The 22,484-nt window shown below is 40.1% G+C and overlaps 3 protein-coding genes across 3 annotated transcripts in view; 1 reads left to right on the top strand and 2 right to left on the bottom strand.

Annotated features, from left to right (window-relative positions):
- Positions 1-214: 214 nt before the first annotated feature.
- Positions 215-5,951, top strand: hspa8b (heat shock protein family A (Hsp70) member 8b). Its single transcript, XM_083913959.1, has 9 exons — positions 215-337; positions 2,634-2,843; positions 2,929-3,134; positions 3,380-3,532; positions 3,806-4,361; positions 4,491-4,693; positions 4,789-4,987; positions 5,082-5,314; positions 5,427-5,951. The coding sequence occupies exons 2-9, from the start codon at positions 2,639-2,641 to the stop codon at positions 5,622-5,624; spliced, it is 1,953 nt and encodes a 650-aa protein (XP_083770085.1). The 5' UTR covers positions 215-337; positions 2,634-2,638; the 3' UTR covers positions 5,625-5,951.
- An 858-nt stretch (positions 5,952-6,809) lies between these two features.
- Positions 6,810-14,143, bottom strand: lim2.3 (lens intrinsic membrane protein 2.3; the record flags this gene model as incomplete). Its single annotated transcript, XM_083914305.1, has 5 exons — positions 14,094-14,143; positions 7,878-8,053; positions 7,183-7,332; positions 6,968-7,102; positions 6,810-6,871 (listed from the first exon to the last, which is right to left on the bottom strand). The coding sequence occupies exons 2-5, from the start codon at positions 8,050-8,052 to the stop codon at positions 6,810-6,812; spliced, it is 522 nt and encodes a 173-aa protein (XP_083770431.1). The 5' UTR covers position 8,053; positions 14,094-14,143.
- Positions 14,144-14,615: 472 nt separating this feature from the next.
- Positions 14,616-22,484, bottom strand: part of LOC310946736 (roundabout homolog 2) — a gene marked incomplete at both ends in the record, with an annotated part of 48,041 nt that continues 40,172 nt past the window's right edge. Inside the window, 10 exons of the mRNA XM_083913289.1 lie at positions 14,616-14,627; positions 15,514-15,635; positions 15,952-16,131; positions 17,235-17,333; positions 17,568-17,899; positions 18,799-18,931; positions 19,682-19,969; positions 20,053-20,189; positions 20,278-20,320; positions 21,218-21,436. Coding sequence (XP_083769415.1) covers positions 14,616-14,627; positions 15,514-15,635; positions 15,952-16,131; positions 17,235-17,333; positions 17,568-17,899; positions 18,799-18,931; positions 19,682-19,969; positions 20,053-20,189; positions 20,278-20,320; positions 21,218-21,436 — 1,565 coding nt within the window. The remainder of the gene's footprint in view (positions 14,628-15,513; positions 15,636-15,951; positions 16,132-17,234; positions 17,334-17,567; positions 17,900-18,798; positions 18,932-19,681; positions 19,970-20,052; positions 20,190-20,277; positions 20,321-21,217; positions 21,437-22,484) is intronic.

Here is a 22,484-nt window from a genome sequence, read left to right on the forward strand (position 1 = left end):
CATCTTAACCAGCTACTTTTATTCCAGTACATGCTCTGAATAATTTCTAGAAGCCACCCAAGCCTGCCCCGCAGTCCTGGGTAGCAACTGCTGCGGAAGTGTGGTAGCTGTATTTTTAATTGGACCGTTGGTTGAGGAAGCGATGAAACACTGTGATTGGCCGGCGTCGCTCCTCCTGTGTTCTGGAGAGTTCTGAGGGGAGTCTTGTGGAGGAGGCGCGGCCGCTCATACACGCACTGACAGCGAGGACCAGGGGACTCATCACACCCAGAGAGTCACTGCAGTATTAATAACAACCACTTTATCGATAAACTGACAGATTCTGAACTTTACGGAGGTGAGTATTAGCTACAGATGCATAATGTTTTGTAACGCTAATAACTTTTAGGCTAACTTCAGAGACGTCAGTCAACGCAATTTTACGCAAAGTGTCAACGGCTGCTTGATTTACGTTGATATTATGACGTTAGCAAAACATGTAAGCTAGCTAACAAGTTGTGAAGATTTGCCATTGCTCAAACGCAAGCAACACGTCGTCATTTACACCAGCCTCTCTTATAAATTGATGTTTTATGAGAACTTTACGTTACTGTACAGCATATAACCTTAACACGAGAGCTAGTATACCTTACAGAAAGTGTAAATTAGAAAGTTTCAAGGATGTATATCTTCAGGAGACGTCATATAATGTTTTGTGAAATTGTGAACAAGTTGCAAAGAGGAGAAAGAAATGGTCCAGAAAGTTCCTCCCAGCCTCCTGAAACGTGAAGTGACACGCCCTCCTGCACTGGGGCTGCTGTTGAGGGCTAACTCAAGCTTAGCTCGCGTTTATGATGCAGCAGTATGCTCTCTTCTTAGCCCTGCTCTTGCTCAGTGGCTGCCACACTTTATCCTTTCACACCCCCCCAAAAAAAAATTGAGTTTATGTTTTTGCATACCCATTAACCTGCACATGGTGGTTTTGCACGCACGTATACTCTCACCACTGTACCTATTAGCTACTTGTGTAATGTACTGTATATGATTGTGGTATGTGTTTTTCTCTTTTAGTGTTGAAATGTATACTTTGTGTGTTTTCTGTTCCTGTGCAATACTACCCAATTTGGGATCAATGAGGTAGATCTATCTATCTAACTCTCTTAACATTATTGGTTAAACTACAGTCCTATAGCAACAGCAGGGGCTAGATAAGATAATAAATACTAACTAAAACAGATAAGAAAGGCAGAAAGCGGAAAACTCTTTCATTTGAGAAGCTGGGAGCCAAAAACCGTTTTACATTTGTGCTTGAGGAGTGATTGAAGCATTTAACCAATTATGGGAATACAGGCAGCTTCATTTTTAGATTGAGCACGGTATTTGTTTGAGTTCTAATTTACATTTTTTTTTACCCCCTGGGATGTGGTCTCCCCTGCAATGGCACAACAGTATGTTCCACTAGAGGAGCCTGTCCCTCCCTAGTATGAGAGCCTAGGTTAGTTGACTTCCCATGTGGCTTAACATTAGGCTAACATTAGAATATATTAATGGTCTGCTGCTGTAGTAACAGTAAACATCGACATGTTTCAAGAAGTTACTGCTTGCCGAGTAATCACGATAACTTTGTTGCCAAGTAAATGTTTTTTACAAAACCTATTATTATTATTTTTTTTCAGATTTAATCAGGAAATTATCCGGTTTACTGGTAAACCCAGATCAATTTAAATTCAAACAGTTTTTAATCTGGATATTATTGTATAATGAAACAGCAAGTAGCAATGTCCCAAAGCCACAACAGACATATTCTGACTGCTTGTTTAGCCTCAAACCCAAAGATATTAAGTTTACTATCGCATAAGACAAATAACAGCAGACAATCTATACACTTATACAGACAGATAAAATAAATATGGCATTTTGTTCTTAGAAAATTACGTAAATGATAAATTGATAATGAAAATAGTGGGTGAATAATTTTCAGTTGATCAACTTGATGACTAACGTTTCAGTTATATGATAAAATAATAATGACATTTAATGAAATGGCTGCTCAGTGTGGTCATCAGGCTATGCTTCTTAGAAAATACCCTCTCTTGCCTGTTGTCAGTTGTTGCCATAATAAAGGCAGCCGTTGCCAAGCTGTCAAATGTGGGAGGCTTGAAAACAGGTGCTGTGGACCTTCACTTCATTGATAGTTTGTTTCCACTTCTGTTTGAGCTGCTCAGACTCCGATAATAGCCTCATTACACCATGCTACAAATGTGTACCACAGTGGCCACCCACAGTTACATTCATTTATTCATTCATCGCGGGGGGGCTGGAGCCACTCCCAGCTGACATTGGGCGTGAGGCGGGGTACACCCTGGACAGGACGCCAGTCTATCGCAGGGCACATAGAGAGAGACAATCATTTATAGTCATAGAGTGTAGTCTTTACCTAGTTTGTAAAGTGTCCTGAGATAACTTTTGTTATGATTTGGCACTATAAATAAAATTTAATGGAATTGAATTGAATTTAGAGTCACCGATTAACCTAACACATGCACGTCTTTGGACTGGGGGAGGAAGCCGGAGAGAACCCAAGCAGACACAGGGAGATCCAGATTTTCAGTTTAGTATACATGATTAACAACTGATCATTTTCATATTCTCAGGAACCATGTCCAAGGGACCAGCAGTCGGCATTGACCTGGGCACTACCTACTCCTGTGTAGGAGTGTTTCAGCATGGTAAAGTTGAGATCATCGCCAATGATCAGGGAAACAGGACCACACCCAGTTATGTAGCCTTCACTGACACTGAGAGGCTGATTGGGGATGCAGCCAAGAATCAGGTTGCCCTGAACCCCAACAACACAGTATTCGGTATGAAACATTTTTCTAATCAAGAATGATAAGTTAACTTTGATGTTACTGCATATTCACTGTATTTTTTCTAATTGTCCTTTAGATGCAAAGCGTCTCATTGGACGTCGGTTTGATGACGCCGTTGTCCAGTCAGACATGAAACACTGGCCATTTACAGTCGTTAATGATTCTACACGCCCCAAAGTAAAAGTGGATTACAAGGGCGAGACCAAAACTTTCTACCCGGAAGAGATCTCCTCCATGGTGCTGATTAAAATGAAGGAGATTGCAGAGGCATACCTTGGGAATGTACGCTATTTTCTCTGCTTCCACTACAGTATCTTGGCTGCTGTGTCCCCTACAAAACATGGGATTTTAAACCAAACCCCCTAGGATTTGTGTCCTGTTGACAACAATTATAGTGTTGTTTAAATAGACTAGGAATCTGTGAGCTATAATTTAATTTAATGTGATTAAAAAGTGTACTTTGAATGTTGGGAATGCTATTTATGTCTCATGAACTGCTGCAACTTGTAACCATTTTCTTCTTGCAGACTGTAACAAATGCAGTAGTGACTGTGCCTGCCTACTTTAATGACTCTCAACGCCAGGCCACCAAAGATGCAGGGACCATTTCAGGGCTCAATGTCCTTCGTATCATCAACGAGCCAACTGCTGCTGCTATTGCTTATGGCCTGGACAAAAAGGTAAACTAATCCTAAGGCCACAGTATCTTTCTATAGGATACAGTCTTATAGTCTTAAGGCTAATCAATTGCTTGTATCGTAGTAAATTGCATGTTATTGACCACACTACTACTTGCTTTCTGTCCTCTTTTTGTTGTTGTTTTTGACAGTTTTATGTGTAGTTTGCATGCCCCAATGTGATATTTTCAAGTGCTGAAGTACTGTAGACTTTGAATGTCTGCTGAAGCTGGTTTCATCCAAATACAAATAACAATAATGTAATTTAAACCACAGGTTGGAGCTGAGAGAAACGTCCTTATCTTTGACCTGGGTGGTGGCACATTTGACGTCTCCATCTTAACCATTGAAGATGGCATTTTTGAGGTCAAGTCCACAGCAGGCGACACACACTTGGGTGGAGAAGACTTTGATAACCGTATGGTCAACCACTTCATCTCTGAGTTCAAACGCAAGTACAAGAAAGACATCAGTGACAACAAGAGGGCGGTTCGTCGTCTGCGCACGGCGTGCGAGAGGGCCAAGCGCACTTTGTCATCCAGCACTCAAGCCAGCATTGAAATAGATTCTCTGTACGAGGGAATCGATTTCTACACCTCAATCACCAGGGCCCGGTTTGAGGAGCTGAACGCAGACCTGTTCCGAGGAACCCTGGAGCCTGTGGAGAAGGCTCTCCGGGACGCCAAGATGGACAAGGGTCAAATCCATGACATTGTCTTGGTGGGAGGTTCCACTCGTATTCCCAAGATCCAGAAGCTGCTGCAGGATTTGTTCAATGGGAAGGACCTCAATAAGAGCATTAACCCTGATGAGGCAGTGGCCTATGGTGCAGGTATAACCAGTCTATTTATATTTAGGTATAAATACAGCAGTAACACTTTTGAACTAATAAAAAATCCGTACAAAGATTGGAGGTAAAGTAGCTACAAATGTAAAACTTGAAATCCCCACTGTTCTGTAGCTGTGCAGGCAGCCATCCTGTCAGGTGACAAATCAGAGAATGTGCAGGACCTGCTGCTGCTTGATGTGACCCCCTTGTCTCTGGGCATCGAGACCGCTGGAGGAGTCATGACTGTTCTCATTAAGAGGAACACCACGATCCCCACGAAGCAGACCCAGACTTTCACCACCTATTCAGACAACCAACCCGGTGTTCTCATTCAGGTTTGACCACCATATTTAGCTAAAAAGAACCCTTCATTATTTCAATTCATTTCCAATAAAGCTGTATTTAAGTCAACCTGACTTTATATCCGCAGGTGTTTGAGGGTGAAAGGGCCATGACCAAGGACAATAACCTTTTGGGGAAATTTGAGCTGATTGGAATCCCGCCTGCACCCCGAGGGGTTCCTCAGATTGAGGTGACCTTTGATATCGACGCCAACGGTATCATGAATGTGTCTGCTGTTGACAAGAGCACTGGGAAGGAGAACAAGATCACAATCACCAACGACAAAGGTAAGCCAAAGAAGAACTTTAAAGCTGTATCTTAATTGTGAAATTTCACGTGCGATATTCAGCCCTATGTTCCTTTTAAATAAAAATCAATCAGGTCGCTTGAGCAAGGAGGATATTGAGCGTATGGTCCAGGAAGCAGAGAAGTACAAGTCTGAGGATGATGTGCAGCGAGAGAAGGTGGCTGCAAAGAACGGTCTAGAGTCTTACGCCTTCAACATGAAGTCCACTGTGGAGGACGAGAAGCTGAAGGACAAAATCAGCGACGAGGACAAACAGAAAATTGTGGACAAGTGTAACGAGGTCATCAGCTGGCTGGATAGAAACCAGGTATGAATCAGCAGAAGTTTATGGTTGTAAACATTGGGCAGCAAAGGTGTTAAAATAAACATTGGGTTGGCATCAGAGTGAACTTAAAAAAAATGTCTCTTTTCTTTCTCAGACTGCGGAAAAAGAAGAGTTTGAGCACCAGCAGAAGGAGTTGGAGAAGTTGTGTAACCCCATCATGACCAAGCTGTACCAGAATGCAGGGGGAATGCCAGGAGGGATGCCAGGTGGGATGCCAGGTGGCTTCCCCGGAGCTGGTGGTGCTGCCGGAGGAGGAGCGTCCACTGGCCCCACCATCGAGGAGGTCGACTGAACCAGAGGTCTACCGCACTTGCATGAGCTTGTTCTCTGTCCTGTTTTGACGTTGGTGTGAAGGGTGATCGCAGTCATAATATCTCAGTTATCTAAATTGTTATATTCAGAAGCATTAATCACTCCTTTTGAGATTGTTTTGATATTTTTTCTACTGCAAGCTTAAGGCACCACTTCCACTGTAGCTTATCTGGCAGGTCATCTTTTCAAGCAACTGTGCTCTTTCCAGTTAAACCAGTTTATGTTTGTGTTACCACAAGGTGGTTTTTCTTTCTGAGTTGCTTATATTTACTTTACAGAATGAGACTAAATAAAAGATCTTTTTGGACTTGGACTCATCGCTCATCTTTTTCAACACCTTAATTATAACTGTTACCATGGCATCTTATTGTAATTAGATGTTACACTATATGTCAGAAATTATCCAAATATTAAGTAGTTAATTATTTAATATATTTATAACATTGTAAAAATATACTCAGTTAATGGTGACCGCTACAAACTAAAATTATATGTTTTTGTGCGTTCATTCTTGTGATTGTGATACTTCAAGAACATCTTGAGGTCTTTGTGATGACATTTCATTTTCAAAAGGTTAACCTCACTGTGACATCAATATGTGTCCATTTTTTAACACCATAACTCAGGAACAGAGGGGACATATACTTGGTCAGATACTGAATTGGTGACATCTTGGAAATGTGCATGTTTAGATCTTTGCTTCTGGGATGAAGATGTGTGTAAAGCATCCATGTTTTGCCCAAAAAAACAAAACACCTTTTACTCAAATTCCTTCAAAGTTTATACAGAAAAAACAAGTTGACTAGTTGGTGGAGGCATACAACTACAAGGCGGTAATTCTAGTTTCCTCTAACGGAAGATGTTAATCACTAAAAATGCATGTCAAGCTTGTGGGTTTTAAACTGACAGAATCATTTAGTACAAGGAGCTGTATCAGCTCCGTAACTGGTATCATAGACAACATTTTGCACTTATACATACATACTGTATTTGTATTAATGTAGAGAGGCAAAACGGACAGCAAAAGCGTTATTTCTCATTTATTTTGCTTATTGAAGAATGTTCAGGTTTACAGGAAGTAGTTGGAAAGTTCACAGGTGTATTGGCTCCTCTTCACCATATATTATGGACCAGTGCTGATGTGTGTGTGGAAGTCTTTGGAAGATCAGCGTGAGTTAGAGTTTCTTGGGCATTCGTGCATCCGGTAGGCACACATGTAGAAGATACCTAGAAGAGTACAATCAGATTACCAAGAAAAGAATATAAAGATGAGGACGCGGCACATCCATGTGTTTTCATTAGTTAATGTGTTAAGATGCATACCTGAGAAGAATGTGAGCACCACTGCCACCCAGCCCATTATATAGGACCAGGAGAATCGCCAGCTGCCATAGCGTTTACCGTAGTAGTTCACTGTCACTCCTGTGTAGACAGCCATGGCCAGCAACACAAAGAAGCCTACACCAGATAAAATTAGGGTTAAAGGTCTAAACTACATCAGAGAGACTTGCATGTAGCTATGGCAGGGGGGACCTTACAGGAGATGAAGAAGAGGATGCCGGCTGCAAATGTCTTGTCAAACCCGTCAAAGGAGGAGTAGTGGATGAAGGCCATGACGCCGATCACAATGCCGATGAAACAAGCCAGCAGGGAAAGAATCATGAAGGCCCGGGTGGCATCCCAGTATGCTGTGGGTGAGAGGAGATGAGGATAAAGTCTGAACCTGACTCTTATAAGTATTTCCAGAACTACATGAAGAATACACAATATTTTATAAAAAAGTGTACACACAAGTAATTATAGTTAATAGTGTTGGTGTGTTTCATTTTCCCAGTTATTCATGTGTTTCCTCATCTACAGGAAATAGATCTTGGTTGCCATCTAGTGTTTGAGAATGGATTTGCACCTGATTTGATGTACTAACTACATTTTTTTAACATTAAGTATGTACTATATGACTGGTGCAATTACACAAAATACAAAATAACCCCTATACTTCTATGTAGAAATATCTTAATACAGCACCGACACTAAAAGAACCACTTGTTGTATTTTAAAGACTTCTTGATATTTAAATTACAGTAACTTCTTTGCATTTGAATCTTGTGCCATATTTTACCAAACACATAATTTATGAGATTTAAAGTAAAGTTCACAGCCTGTCAGCAAACTTATAAATATAAATGAGGATGTCCCTGTGCACATGTGGTGGAAGACACCGAGTGAGTCTCACCAATGCTGTCTGTGTGTGTCATGCATTTCCCGGGCACGCAGTACCGCCACAGGCCCTGGTGCATGTAATTGCTGGAGTGACGGTACTGCATCCAATAGTCAGTTGCCGTGGAGACAATGAGAAGTATGTTCCCGACTCCGGCGCAGAACAACCCACCTCCCATGAAGCTGTACATCCTGCCAAAAAAAAACCTGACTGACACAGGGAGGAAAAACAGAGCAGGTCAGGGCCTCTCAAACATCTGGCCTCTGCTGGACCAATTATAGCAGACACTTCTTGTTACAGAGCATGGGGCAACATTGAATATGAATAAAACAATATCTAATACATTCAGCAGGATGTCACGAATGATATGCTGGAGCTTGACATATCTGATTATAGAAACCGTATTCATGAGGCAACAACACTGAAAGGAAATTTACATGTTGGGCAAGCAGCAAGCTCAGTATGACGAGTCATTAACCTGCTGAAGTGAGAGGTGGGTCCATCTTTAAAAAAAAACCTGCAAACCCACATAAATGTATTTTTGTTTGTATTTATTCTTATTAAGTCCACCAGGTTTTAAAAAAAAAAAATACCAACCATGTAATGCTGAACTATGGGGGACAATGTATGAAATGATGCACAGTAGATCTAGAATGTATTTGTAAATGCAATTTAATGCTGCATCCATAAAAACAGGACATCTCTGGTGTCAACAGTTCATAAAAAGTGGGTTTTCTACTTAAACTACTTAAAGGGATATTTATGTAAGGGATATTTAGAGTTCAAGAGGTTAACTACCAAATACAGGAATGAAGAAGGATAACTTTGTATTGATTTAAAATACAACATATTGCTCACATACACACATTCACTATTTCACACAATATGTGATATTAATGACCTACCTTTATCTTTCTTCCCTCAGAAAAAGTCAGAGATTCCAATATTTGGGATTGTCAAAGCACAGAGGAGCCCAGTATTGCGCAGGACAGGCAGGAAAGTTTTGTTTGCGAGTAGGAAACCAAGCGAACAAACGGGCTGATGGAACAATGGAGCATGCTGAGCCACAACCAATCACAGAGGATGAGGTTTGTGTTTTAGGGAATCTGCTGAAAATACAGAACTGTTAAAGCGCTGCACACGTCTCAGTAATACTGATGACACAGGGCTTTTAATTCAAAATGCTGCACAACCACACACAGTAAACTCATGGCCTGCAATAGGCTTACCCATAGCCATTGCTGGAAAAGTTAATTTAACAGAGATTACATTAAGCGGCGAAAATGTATAAAAACTGAATTCATTTTGAATTATGTTTCGGTTAATGTGTTTTAAATCCTTCACTCTATTATGCTGATGGGAAAGCAACAGTACTTTCAGTAAATACCAGTGCCTTTCTGCCTCGTGTACCAGCTTGTGTACAAATTATTATAACTCATGTGCAATGTGCTCATTCACATAAATATCATTATCATCATCACCACCATTTTTTCAGGAATGTATACATGATGAAGATACTACAGCAACTGCACTCACTACACTGCACTTTTAATGTCTTTCCATACGTCATAATGACAGAGGAAAGACAAACTGAGCGTCGATTCATCGATGTCACATTTAATGTCATACTTTCCAGAACCCCCCCGCCTTTAGTTGGCACACAGCCAACCCAAGGGGATTCATTTAATTACAGATGAAAGATTGCTCACACATTTATCAAATAAGACACATGATAAAGCGAGCCTGAACACAGCCAACAACATAACTTCACAGGACAAGATGAGTAAGGATAAGTTGTGGCAGGACAGAGTATGATGACCTGGATGGTGGGCAACTAATAGAGTCGTTGGTTTGCAGTAAAGGGGATTTATCTCTGTAGAGAGAGTGGGAGTTTAGAGACAGAGTTATGGGTGAGAAATTAGTCTTTTTTGATGGTGTAACTGGAGTAGCATACTCAGTGGCGTTTAAGCTGAAAACAATGGTGGGGCAACAACTATTCAACCAGGAAATAACTCAATTTTACAATCACATTTACATTATTTCACCCATCTACCTGCTTCTGATGATGGTTTTAGAGTCAAAGTAAAAGCTTGAAATATCAAATAACAGTTGATGTACTAGTAAATTATATTACATTCGAGGCAAAGTGCTGTAGCTTTTAGAGGATTTAGTGATGACCAACAAAAATACAGCACGTGGAGTCACTGCATCACAGTTACCCTGCGTGCCTCACTTATGACCACTAGATGGAGCCTTGTTATTTTGTTTTGGAGCTAAGACTGAATCATTAGTTTGGATTTTCTCTCACATGAATAGGTTTGTTGACAGTGTGTGATGGTGGGATAGAAAAACCACACTGTCACTGTTACACAGTTAAATGATTCATCCCCAAATCTATATTTTATATCATTAGTCATCTCTGACGCAGAGTGCTTTACTTAATTCTCTGTCCTTTCAAATTGAAGCTTAAAACGTTTCTATTTGCCACTGCGTTTTTATCATATTATATTTTCTTCATCTTTTTCATTGCCTTGTATGTTTTATGTCTAATCTTAATCACTATAAAGGGGATTTATAAATAACTTGCCTTGCCATAATGCTAATGACACCAGCAGCAGTTAATTGAGTATGTGGGTCATATATGGATGTACACCTGTAGAGCAGGTAGGGATACAACATCTTTCATTTAGCAGGATAATCTCCTGCTGGCACTGGGGCTACAGCTAATACATTTCTTGCGGTCCTGAAAGTTCAATGTTTAGGTTAATGTTATGATGTTCGATGTTTGGTTTATTTAATTCAATATTGGTATTCACACATTCTATTCACATAACTCATGTTTTACCATATCATTTATATTTAAACATCAACCTCCACTCAAAAATGTGTTTTACTGATTGTTACGTCACTTTGACCTTCACTGTGCAGATGATGTTTGTGCAGAGTTCGACACTAGAAGGCTCACATTTATCTGCTGACTTGGGGTTTAAGTTTAAGACGTGTACGTACAAGCTGATTTTGCTCGTACATCACAACCTGTTTGGAAGCTAATCTTGGTTCATTATGAAACGTACAGTTTTGATGTGTAAACTTGCATTTTTAGTATTTTTATATTTCTTAAAACATGTCTGGAGGTGATCTTAGAAGTGATAGAAATTGCAGTTAAAGGGATACTAACCCACTGAGCCAGCGGTAGACCATCAACTCCCATGTTCCTTGAGGTAAAATTAAAAGTTTTGGTCTCTGTCAAATGTGAAGTGGCTGTGGCTGTCTGTGTGTGTGTGTGTGTGTGTGTGTGTGTGTGTGTGTGTGTGTGTGTGTGTGTGTGTGTGTGTGTGTGTGTGTGTGTGTGTGTGTGTGTGTGTGTGTGTGTGTGTGTGTGTGTGTGTGTGTGTGTGTGTGTGTGTGTGTGGGAGGGGGGGTGTTGTAAGCAGCCGAGACCCTAATCCATGCTACAGGCCTAAAAGCATAAAATTGTAGAACCCTTCTAAATTGCATTGGATTACCATCATCCTCCTAGCCTTGTGGGACCCAGTAAGTATTTGCCAGAGGCGGTGGAGTCCAACTCACTTTCCAAACCATCCGACTGCCTCCCTGCCAAAACCAATGAGATCTGCACACAAGAGCTCATACAACAGATGAAGGTGCAGGCACAAAGAAAGCCTTTTTTATATCCCATCGCTGTCACATTTCAGGAGAAGCACAGTGAGATGAAGGTTACCTCATTGACAATTAAGCCATATTCTCACACATGCCTTCCCACAAAGCTGCAATCTGAAGAAGGCATCAAATCATTCACAGTATCTTGTATCACAAGAGCAATTTTACTGGGAACACGAGATAACAAACTCCTCAGAGACATTTGGCTCTGATGGAACAAATTTGAGCTCATTGCTATGTCTTTTCCTCCTCTCTCTCTCTCCTTTTTCATATGCCTGTAAATATGAATCATCTAATACACATGAATCGTTTATGGCATAAGGAAAGATCTTTCACTTCCCTCAAATGGTTTGTATTATAGTTTAAGTTTGTGTCAGTATCATTCAATCACAATTAAACAAACAGTATTTCTATTAACTATGAACAAGAGTCATTCTAGTGGCTGTGTGAGACAAGGCTGTGCTATGTGCTGAATACTAACGTCAGCATGCTGATGTTTAGCAGGTATAGTGTTTACCATGTTCTCCATCTTAGTTTTGCATTTTAGCATGCTATTAGCACTTAATACAAAGTGAAGCTGAGGCTCATGGGAATGTTTTGCAGGTATTTCATTGTTACAGTTTGTGCACTGACTTAGCATCATGTATCACTTCCATGCCGTCTTGTTTTGCGTGTACCCATCGCACATTGATCACACACATGTAAGTATTTTAACATTATTATTGGATGGATTGTCATGGAATTTTGTACAGGGGGTCATGTTCCCGAGAGGGTGAGTCCTACAGACTTTGGGAAATGTCTGATTTGACATTTGCGGTGTTGGGTGAATTCCCAACATCTTCAAGCTTATGGTTTAGTGCCAAATGTTAGCATGCCAACACACTTAACTACAATAGTGAACATAGTAAACATTATACCAGCTAAACATCAGCGTGTTACCATTTCTGTTGATGCATCCTAATGTAATCTCAAGGCTAAAATGTGCCTTAATAGAAAAAAAAGAAAAATGGAAATCTATAACAACTAAAGCTGAGATACTTGTGGGGATATATTGGGTTTTGGTTCAACACAACAATGCGCTATCTTTGAGATACCTTTAATATATTTTAACACAGATGTTATCCACTTAAAGCAATTCTTACCTTTCTGGCATTTTTATACTTTTCTTTTGTAATCTTAAAATGCTCCTAATAAGAGTATGGCACACTAAAATGTAAAAGAAATTCACCAGGTGTTCAAACTCATTAATATTCAATTCTCATGTTTTTCTGATAAAAGTCCAACCAATCATTTTATTCGGTCCGAATAAAATTATTTCCTGCCTGTCATCCCCGCAGCGCCCCTTCCAGTTGCCACTTGCCAGTTGTCACTGCTTGCAAGCTTGCAAGTCGCGCGCCTCTCTGGCAGAGCGGTAGAGATAGCAAGGAATGGCGAAAAACTGACAATGACTGACCAAGGTGAACCCTTACTTCCACCCCCCGCTGCTCCCACAGAGAATGAAGAATGAGAACTATCCTAGAACGCAACATTACATGCGATAACGCAGCATCCATTCTATCAGTTATCAGTAATAGTTATAGTTCTGTAATACTATGTTGATTGTGCAAGGCAGATTAGCGTTACCATTAGCATTAGGGCTAACATCACCGGTAGTGACAACAAACTGACTTGTCACAGCCTGGTTTGTTTACAGTACCGGTGACGTTAGCTTCAGCATCAGTGTTTATTGTGAAGTTGTAATTAACTCAGTTCTAGTATTAAAACTACGGGGTCACGTTTGACTTTGTTGGTCATACAGTATCCGGAGCTAGTTCAGTGCATTGTTAGAGGACTTCTCCGGCTAATAGATAATGCTGGCTAGCTGACATCTGTGTAAATGTGACCGATCTGTCTATGCTTGACCCGTTTCACTTGCGCTGCTCACTTTCTCACCGCACGCGTCGGGGGAGGAGGGAACGTCAGAGGTCAGGCAGGGGGAAGAAGGTGGGATTTTGAAAGGAGGAGGAGTTGTTCATGTTCAAATTTTAACTAAGTGCTGTGCAACATGCCAGAAAGGTAAAAATTGCTTTAATGAAAACTAAGCTACAAGGTCCTGGAGCATAAATGTCTTTGTCACCTTCTTTAAACTCTACAGGAGGCGAGTGAGTCAAATGTATATTAAACAAAAAATATTAGTTTGAGAGTCCAATGATCAAATTGTGTGCATGTCTAGGGCTCCAAAGGTCATAAACCAATTATAAATATTATGTTTTCGACCTGATGATGGTGCAAGATGAAAAGTCTGAATATCACCAACTTAGTTCATGGAGATGTGTGTTTGACGTAACATTAGTGGTGGACCAGTGACAACACTGAAGGACATTACCAAGAACTAAACATGCCCCCTAACGTGGCTAAAAATGCTTTAGCTATCCTTACCGGTGATATTCAGTGTAATTCACATGTGGACACAAGCATTTTTTATAATAAATGTTTTATTGGTCAGTTTAAAAATCTTGACAGAAATAACACACTTGTGATCTACAGGGATACCACAGTACACAGTCACACAGAAATGAGAGATAAAAACACTAACACACACAAACACTACACCATGCACTGACACACACACACACACACACACACACATGCATGCACACACGCACACAATGGTTTGTCAACACATTTTCTGCCTCATTTCTTCTCCAGTCTTTCATCAAACACACATCATCATGGTTTTCATGGTCAGGAGTAAACAGAAAATACATTCATGAATCTGCTGTACAATAATGTAAGAGTTACATTAACTTCCCCTTGCCTAAAAATACAATATTTTTTTAAAACCTCAGATCCATTTTAAGTAATACATCTGATCACATCTTTAAAAAAATTGATGTCTATATACACGGAGAAAGGGTGAAGAAAATCACAAAAAAATAGAAATGAATTCATTAGGTTAAAACAAAAATAGTTCATGAAAAGGCAGATGGCAAGCCTTGACGCTTCCCTTCAGTCTTCAGTTTTTCAGATACCATGGCAACAGATTGATGGTCCACAAAGATAGGAAATTAGGGAGGAAAAAGGAAGATGTCATGTCATGTAATCGACATCTGTCTACATGAGGTTCTGGAAACAAACAATACAGAGAGCCATTAGACGGTGCAAGAGTCTGAGAGTAACATTTAAATACAGGTTACAAACAGAAACATGTACGGAGTACTAAATTTGGAGGCTGTGTTATAAATGTTTTAGGGATGTTTCTTCTCTTTTCTTTTTTTATTCAGCAAACAATTTTGATAAGACTCTCAAATGTATATATTTTCTCTTAAATTGTGACTAAGACAAGACTGAATGGGACATTTTATTGTTGAAAACTATACTTGTCAATGCTCTCTGGTAAACTATCTGTTGGTTTCAACTCACATGATTGTACATTAAAAAAAACTGCTGGGAAAAAAAAAGTTAAATATCGCAAAGAAAATAAAAAAGTATTATCCTTGCCTGAAATGGAAAGCGTGGTGTATTGATAAAAACAAAATGTGATGATGAAGCTTGAAGCTCTGAGACCAATCTTATTACAGTTTCTACTCTGCCACTGAAACTACAAAGGTTTTACAACTAAATTTCAAGTCTACAGGAAGTAAGTTTTATCCTATAAAGATAGATTTTGGAGTACAGTATCATTTTAAGGGTTTATTTTATTTTTAGCTATGAAATCATACATCATTTTCTTTTAAAAACACCCTTATTCACACACACACATGCATATGTACACACAAGAAGAGCACTCCAAATAATCTATCGTGTATCAGGATATTCTTAGAGACTTTTGTTGAATCACTGTGTGAGATGACTACTCTTGGCTCTTGTCCAAAAGCTATGGGAAACCTCTACCATGCACTGTATCATTGACTCTGACAAGCAGTTTAAACTGGTCCTCTATTGACTGTTGAACTGACTCCGACCCACAAATACAGTCTGCTCAGCAGTTCCTACTGTATTATAGACATACCTCATCTCTCCTCCGGCCAGTGGTGGAGGAGCGTGAAAGTCCTCCTCCACCCAGGGACCCATATCCTGACATCTGGACCTGAGGCATGAAGCTGGACTGTCCATAAGGGATTACATTCTCATCTGTGCATGACAAACAAATCACTCTAAGTTACAGCTGTATTTATATAGGTTAAACCCTAAGTGATGGAGAAGACTTTAAATAGACCCCCTGCTACTAAAAGCAGAGCTACCACTATGGGATAATAATTGTGCATACACGGGTGACAGTTGGTTATTTCTAAGCTCAAAGGGATTTGTATGAAGCATCACAATACTAATACACATTCATTTGAGTTCCAGCTGTTGAAGCAAGATGGTTGGCGGGACTGAAGTTGTTCCTTTTTTCATCTATTGTTGTGTGATACAGAGGTGATCCAATACCACATATTGTACTCACCCTGTGATAACCACTTTGTAGCTCTTCTCCTCTGGGGTGAGAAATGTTCTCCCCTCTTCTGAAGAGTAGGTGACTCGCTCCCCTCTTTTTTTTCAGTGTCTGTTCGGCTGCTGCTCAAAACATCCGCCAAGAGCTGCAATGAGTCATCTGCAGGGGGAGGGGCTGGGGGAGGGGGGAGTTCTGTGTATGATTGATCAACGATGATTAATAATAAACTACAGTCAGAAATACTGTTTTATGGAAATAGTTTGACATTTTAGAAAATATATTTATCCACTTTCTACCACTTTTATGCCTGCGTGTTAAATATAAAGCTACAGCTAGCAGCTTGTTAGCTTAGCGTAAAGACTGGAAACTGGCAGAAGTCTTAAAGTAACAAAGTTCATCTACCGACACCTCAAAAGCTCACTGATTAACATATTATAACTTGCTGTTGTTTTTTTATCTGTAACAAAGACACAGAGTAAAAACATCAATTGGCCCTTTTACGGGTTATGTGCCAAACTAGTTCTTGGCCATGAACAGTTGCCAGGCAACCAGTAGAGGATGTTACTGGTCCTGGCCAAGAGTTTGGCACATAACACCCTGTAAAACTCAACAAGAATGTAGAAGTTCAGGAGGTAGAGGATTATTCCACAAGCGGGAAGGCCGGTGCTTTGAACCCCGGCCTCTGCAGTCTACATGTCAAAGTATCCTTAGGCAAGATAATGAGCTGTAAAGGTGCGTTTGAATGTTTATCCTTCTGATGAGCAGATGGCTCTTTGCATGGTAGCCTCTGTGAATACTGACTTGTGTTGTAAAGCACTTTGAGTGGTCGCTAAGACTAGATAAGTGCTATATAAATGCAGTCCCAGGGGGGTCTAAACAATATTTGCCAAAATGTCAAACATTTCCTTTAAAAGTCCATAATATTAGCAATATCCCTACTTAGACCACAAATAATGCAAGCTGATTTATTTGACATTTGAGAAGTGTACAGCCCCAGTTCTGTGGGACTGTACTGCTAACATGCTGATGTTTAGCGAGTATAATGTTTACCATGTTAGCCATCTTAGATTAAACTTGATTTTTGACCTGATGGTGGTGCTATCATGAAAAGTTAAGGGATCACCAAAGTTAGCCTGAGGTGGACATGAATGTGTGTACAAAATTTTATGGCCATCAATCCAATAGTTGTTGAGATATTTAGTTGAGACCATTGTCATCCATAGAGCTATGCTGCTAGTGTGGTTGAAAATGTTTTGAGAAACAGTCTTATGTCTGTTACAAAGAGTGCGCCATACCTGCTTGGTTGTGTAGCTCTCGTCTAAGTTGTCCATCCTTGGGTGTTTTCTTCTTACTCCTTGATCTGTGTGTCTGGGCTGCGGGGCTTAACTCGGCAGCTAGAGCAGGAGATCGCCCTGACAAGAGAGCACACTGATGTCATCCTCAGGAAACTTGGAGGAAACTAAAGAGCACTGAGCTGCACTTTGAATAAATGCGATATGATTTTTCACGTACAAATACATTCTGCTGGGTAACATACACTAAATTATACATGACACTGTGTGGTTGTGCGCTGCCTCTTGGGAAGTCACTTCCAAAGAAGTGAGGCTTTACACTGAATATGTACTGACCTTTTCCGAGGCTTTCCCCCTTCAAATCTTCTGCCCATTGGCTGGTGTGGTACACCTCCCCGCCCACCTGGACTTTGGCGTTCGTAAACAGATCTGGGTTGGACTGGGACACCTGGGAGCCTGAGTGCTGACGGGCCAGGAGGTCAAAGTGCTGGAGCCGTGGACAGTCGTTGGGCTTTTGTGTGTCTCGCTGGGGGGAAGACATCAGTGTTGCTGCGTAGGACAACTTGTCTGGTTTGGAGGGGAGGCTGGAGAGTTCCTCCCTGGAAGAATCCATCAGGTAGGTTCTGGCAGGCAGCGGAGGACACCAGTTGTCATCTTCTTCCTCTGGGCTGGAGGACGGACAGTGAGTAACAGCAGCATGAGTGTGTGTTTCAGAGGAAAAACACTGGACGTGAAACCACCTTCTATATAAAAAATAAATGTAAGTAAAAACATGTTTACCGCCATGCTAGCAGCTCTGTGATTTACTGTAATTTGTTAGATTAGCATATTAGCATGTTCATATTTGTTAAACACAAAAGTACATCTGAATAAAAGATGAGATGATGGAAAAATTCTAATTTAGCACTTGGCAATGGTGCTTAATGAAGTCTGATGATGATGTCTTAAAGGGACGTGAATGTCACATTTTTTGCCAATCCATCTGATATTTTAATCTGGACCAAAGTGCAGCCAACTCTGCCATGGGCTTTATACTGACACGCATGGCTAGAAATATTAAATATAAGAAGAAATCTATTTCAGAGTTCATATGAAAAAGGGAGTCAATATAGAGAACCACCTCCGTGATTTGTGTTGTCATTTCAGTACCGTCAGGGCTAATTTTATGATGGCTGTGTCATTGAAAATGGAAAGTACTAATCTAGCCTGTCAGATGATGGCTAATGTCATTATAAAAGACGCTGTGCAGTCAGAACATCCAACCCCGTTATGTCCGCAATCTATTCTGTCAGAAGGAGTTAGAGGAGAGACTACCCTCCGAAAACCCCACGGCTCAATCTACTCACTGCCTGCAGACAACTGTTGTTAATTTGAAAACTCCCCAGACTCCAAACTTCACTCAAGTTCTGTTTGACAGCCTTGGCAGAGTTTCAGGGAAGGTTTGATATCCATCTGCCCTAACTCTCTCTGTCATGTAGGTGAAGTCGGAGGCCTTCACACTCTGAATATTAGACAATACAAAAAAGCTTCTTAGAGGAAGAAAAAAAGTGACACAATGTAGTCTCACCTGTGATGCTCCTCTTCTTTGTCGGTCTTTGTGTGACCTTTGTTGGCAGGAAGAGGCAGCGACAAAACATCCACCCAGGTGAGAGGAGCTGACTTGGATGAGGAGCCGGCGGACCTCTGCTTTACCAGTTTGTCTATAAAGACAAAACACAATATGTTTAGCAGAAGGTTGTTTTTTATTATCTCCACCCTGAGCACTTAGACTCTGCATTCCTTTAGGTTCTGAATCACTGTATGTTTCCATTCAAATCTTATGACAAGTTAATTAGCGTAGCACCTTGCAAGAAAAAGGCAATTCAAAGCACATTTCTTGTTTTTTTATTATGGAAAAATCCATTTAACAAATATCGTGTTTGAATTTCTAATGTGAAGCTGACAAAAAATACAAGCATGGAAACATACATGTTGTATATATTTATGAGAATCAAGCCTACATTTAACTATGCGGTTGCCAGTATTGCACTATAAGCTGCTTATTCTTTGAGAATGGGGTCATTTGAATTTTCACCATGGCCATAATAATGTTTGACAGGCATAAAAATTGTGCATCAACAGGCATCAAACACAGTTTCGGTCAACAGTATAACCACTGTTTGAAATACAAGGCGTATCTAACTGCAGGTAACCATGACAACAGCACTCTTCCTGCCACATTGAATAGTAACTCCCACATGAAACACACTTGACAGTAACTGATTAGAAACTTTAAATATGGGTTTTTAAAAACAAAACACAGCTTCACATGTTCCTTTTTGTAAAGTTGCCATTATATATGAAATGCTCAAACTGTATCACACCAGGTGAGAAGGAATCATATTTCTTCACTGTTTTAAATATAACATTATATTAAATTAAAGTGGATTATAGAGGCAGAAAACCCTTACCGTTGCTTTTCTTGGTATACTGGAGCTTGGCATATTCAGACCCAGACTGACCAGACTGGATGGTCCACTGGTCCAGGTCCAGCTCCAAACCCACAAGGCCACTGTTTGACAGTACCGGGTTGCTGCTGTACGGGTCTGGACCCTGGGTGTAGGATGTACTGGAGTAGGTGTCGTAGTATGCCAGCAGGTCATCCTCAGCGGCTGTGTTGATGGTGCTGTAGATGGGACTGTCATTGGACGCCGTGCTGAGTTTCTCTGACTGGTTCGGGTAGTTCATGATGCCGACTGCTAAACAACAAACATTCACATTAATTCAGTGATATATTCAGTATTCCTTAATTACCAACCTTTTAGAGTGAGAGAGATCTTACTGTTATAATATCTTTCTGAGTCCAGTTTGCCAGAGCAGCAGTTGACAGAGTCTTTGCTGTTATGAGCGAGGTTCGGCGTGGGCCAAGAGTCGGCCAGCCAGGGGTAGTTGCCCATATTTGATCCTAACAAGCTAGGCCTGCAAAGACAGATGAGATTAGATCAACCTTTTGCCTATTTACAAATACATAAACATTAACTGAATCAAATCATAATCTTTAGTTTACCCTCCATTGATTATTCCAGATCCTTCACTGTGAGCAAAGCCAACTGGAAGAAAAAGATCTCAGTTAGTTTTAAGGTTTTGTCCAAAGACACACAAGATTCACTGGAAAAGAAATACACTTTCAACTGACTTGTGTTCCATTCCTACAAGCAAAAGTTTATTCATGGTTTCATAGTTCAGATTTGAATCAATATTTTATAGATGTACTTTTGACCTGCATAAACCAATCAATACGTAAATTATATATGTCTGCAATACATAAAAATGCAAATGTTATATGAATCATCAAAATGAACAAGATGATAACATATTCTGTACTGAAATGTAAAACAATACAATCTATAGTCATTAGCATGGCAACAAAAGTCCCTGCAAAATATTTATGTATTTTTTTCTTAAAGCTTTGGGCTGTCTATTGATTATTTATGAACATGGACTCTCAAAGTCAGAAAACAACTGATGTGTTTTGCACTAATGTGCCAAAGGGCATAAAAATAAAAAATAAACTAAAATAAACTATATTCAGTGGCTACTGTTTACATATTCTTCAGTTTGTCTTCATGAAAACTGCCCAGTGGGGATAAATACATTTTAATTAACTGAATATGAAGTGCAAGTGTGTACAAACTAAAATTGAAAACATTCATCACTGCTATGAGATATTCCCAGTGGTCTGTAAAGAACTTGTCACTTAAAATCAGATGGTTTGCTGTACAACAACTGGGGCGCTTTTTTTCTCTGTAACTTCTTCTTTTCATAAACAAGAGATTCATTATGACTAAGATGTGAAAGAGTGCATCTGAAGGTGTCTGAAAGCCATCCGGGGTCATGTCATTGTTGTTTTTTCTGCTTTTAAATTCAATTTACTGATATATCTGAGTTAATACTTTAAACGGCCAACTAAAACCCAGTTAAGATAAGTCAAAGCTTTTCCCACTTACCTGCCGGTGTGTACGCGAAGGATGTGGTGTAGTGTCCCAGCTGCTTCCTCCTGCGGTGTCGACAGTACAGCCAACCACTGAAGCCCATCAGAACCAACCATGCGGCCACGCCCAGCCCTGCGATGAAGGCCGGCTGTCGGACGATGCTCGTGATCTGCTCTGATATGCTGAGGTTACCGCCTGTCTTCACAGCTGTGGAAGTCTTGTCTAGAGGGAGGGCTGAAAGGAAAATAAAAGTATTAAACAAAGTCTTTGTTTTAAAAAGAAGAAGGATATTTCTGAGTGCGTCATTGAGGTTAAGTAATGTGTTTATTTAAGTTCATAAGTTCAAAAAAGAAAGAGACATTGTATTCCTGTATGCACTTTATGTCTGTGTCCCAGACCTGTCATCTCACTCGTGACAACAGACTATATAAGCGTAATTCCCAAAATGTCAAACTATTCCTCCAAAAAGCTGCAGCAGAAGGTAAAGAGGAGAGGAAAAGCAGATACAACTCATCTCTGGGCTACAACTTGACTGATAACTGGCTGTGTCGCTGACAAGACTTTAAATGCAGTTTAAATAAACATTTCCGCTTCACAAAACAATTTTTACATATTAATGACGCCTCTGTAGCATGATCAGACAATTAAGAATTGATTAGCTCTAACTCACTCACGGCAAGATCAACATGGAGATTACTCCTTGACTGCCCAAAGACTTAATTTATTAGTTTATGGACCTGCTTATCTTCAACAGGCACGGCGCCAAAGACAAGTTGAACCTACCATTTGGAGACTACATAATCAAAATGTTCTTTCATTAGTATGCAATGTTTAACTACAAATATCACCTGACACGGATTGAAATGGTTTCCCTTTCTGGGTGACATTTAATGTGAAGCCAAAGACTGCGTCCTCTGTCACGAACACTTAATCTGAATGAAGATGTTGTATGTTTTGGACTATTATGGACAAGAATTATGAATATGCGGTTATACAACCTTAACTCACTTAAATGTGTGTTCTTTGACTCTCAGCTGCAGATTGGTGCTTTAATTTGCTTAATTTAGCCTGTCAACCTCAATAAAATATATAATTCATTAATTCTTCGTATACACATTGGTCCACAACCATGCATAGATTGTTTATCATCGTATTCATTCATTATTTATCCATCATAAAGTAATTTGTTTGTCTGTCTTGTAGTTTAGACTTGTGGTTATTAGTTCAATAAATCTTCATTGCATATGAAACATTTTGTTCCTGTAAGACTAAATTCATTAAG

The sequence above is a fragment of the Echiichthys vipera genome (assembly GCF_963691815.1).
Source record: "Echiichthys vipera genome assembly, chromosome: 5".
NCBI lineage: Eukaryota > Metazoa > Chordata > Actinopteri > Perciformes > Trachinidae > Echiichthys > Echiichthys vipera.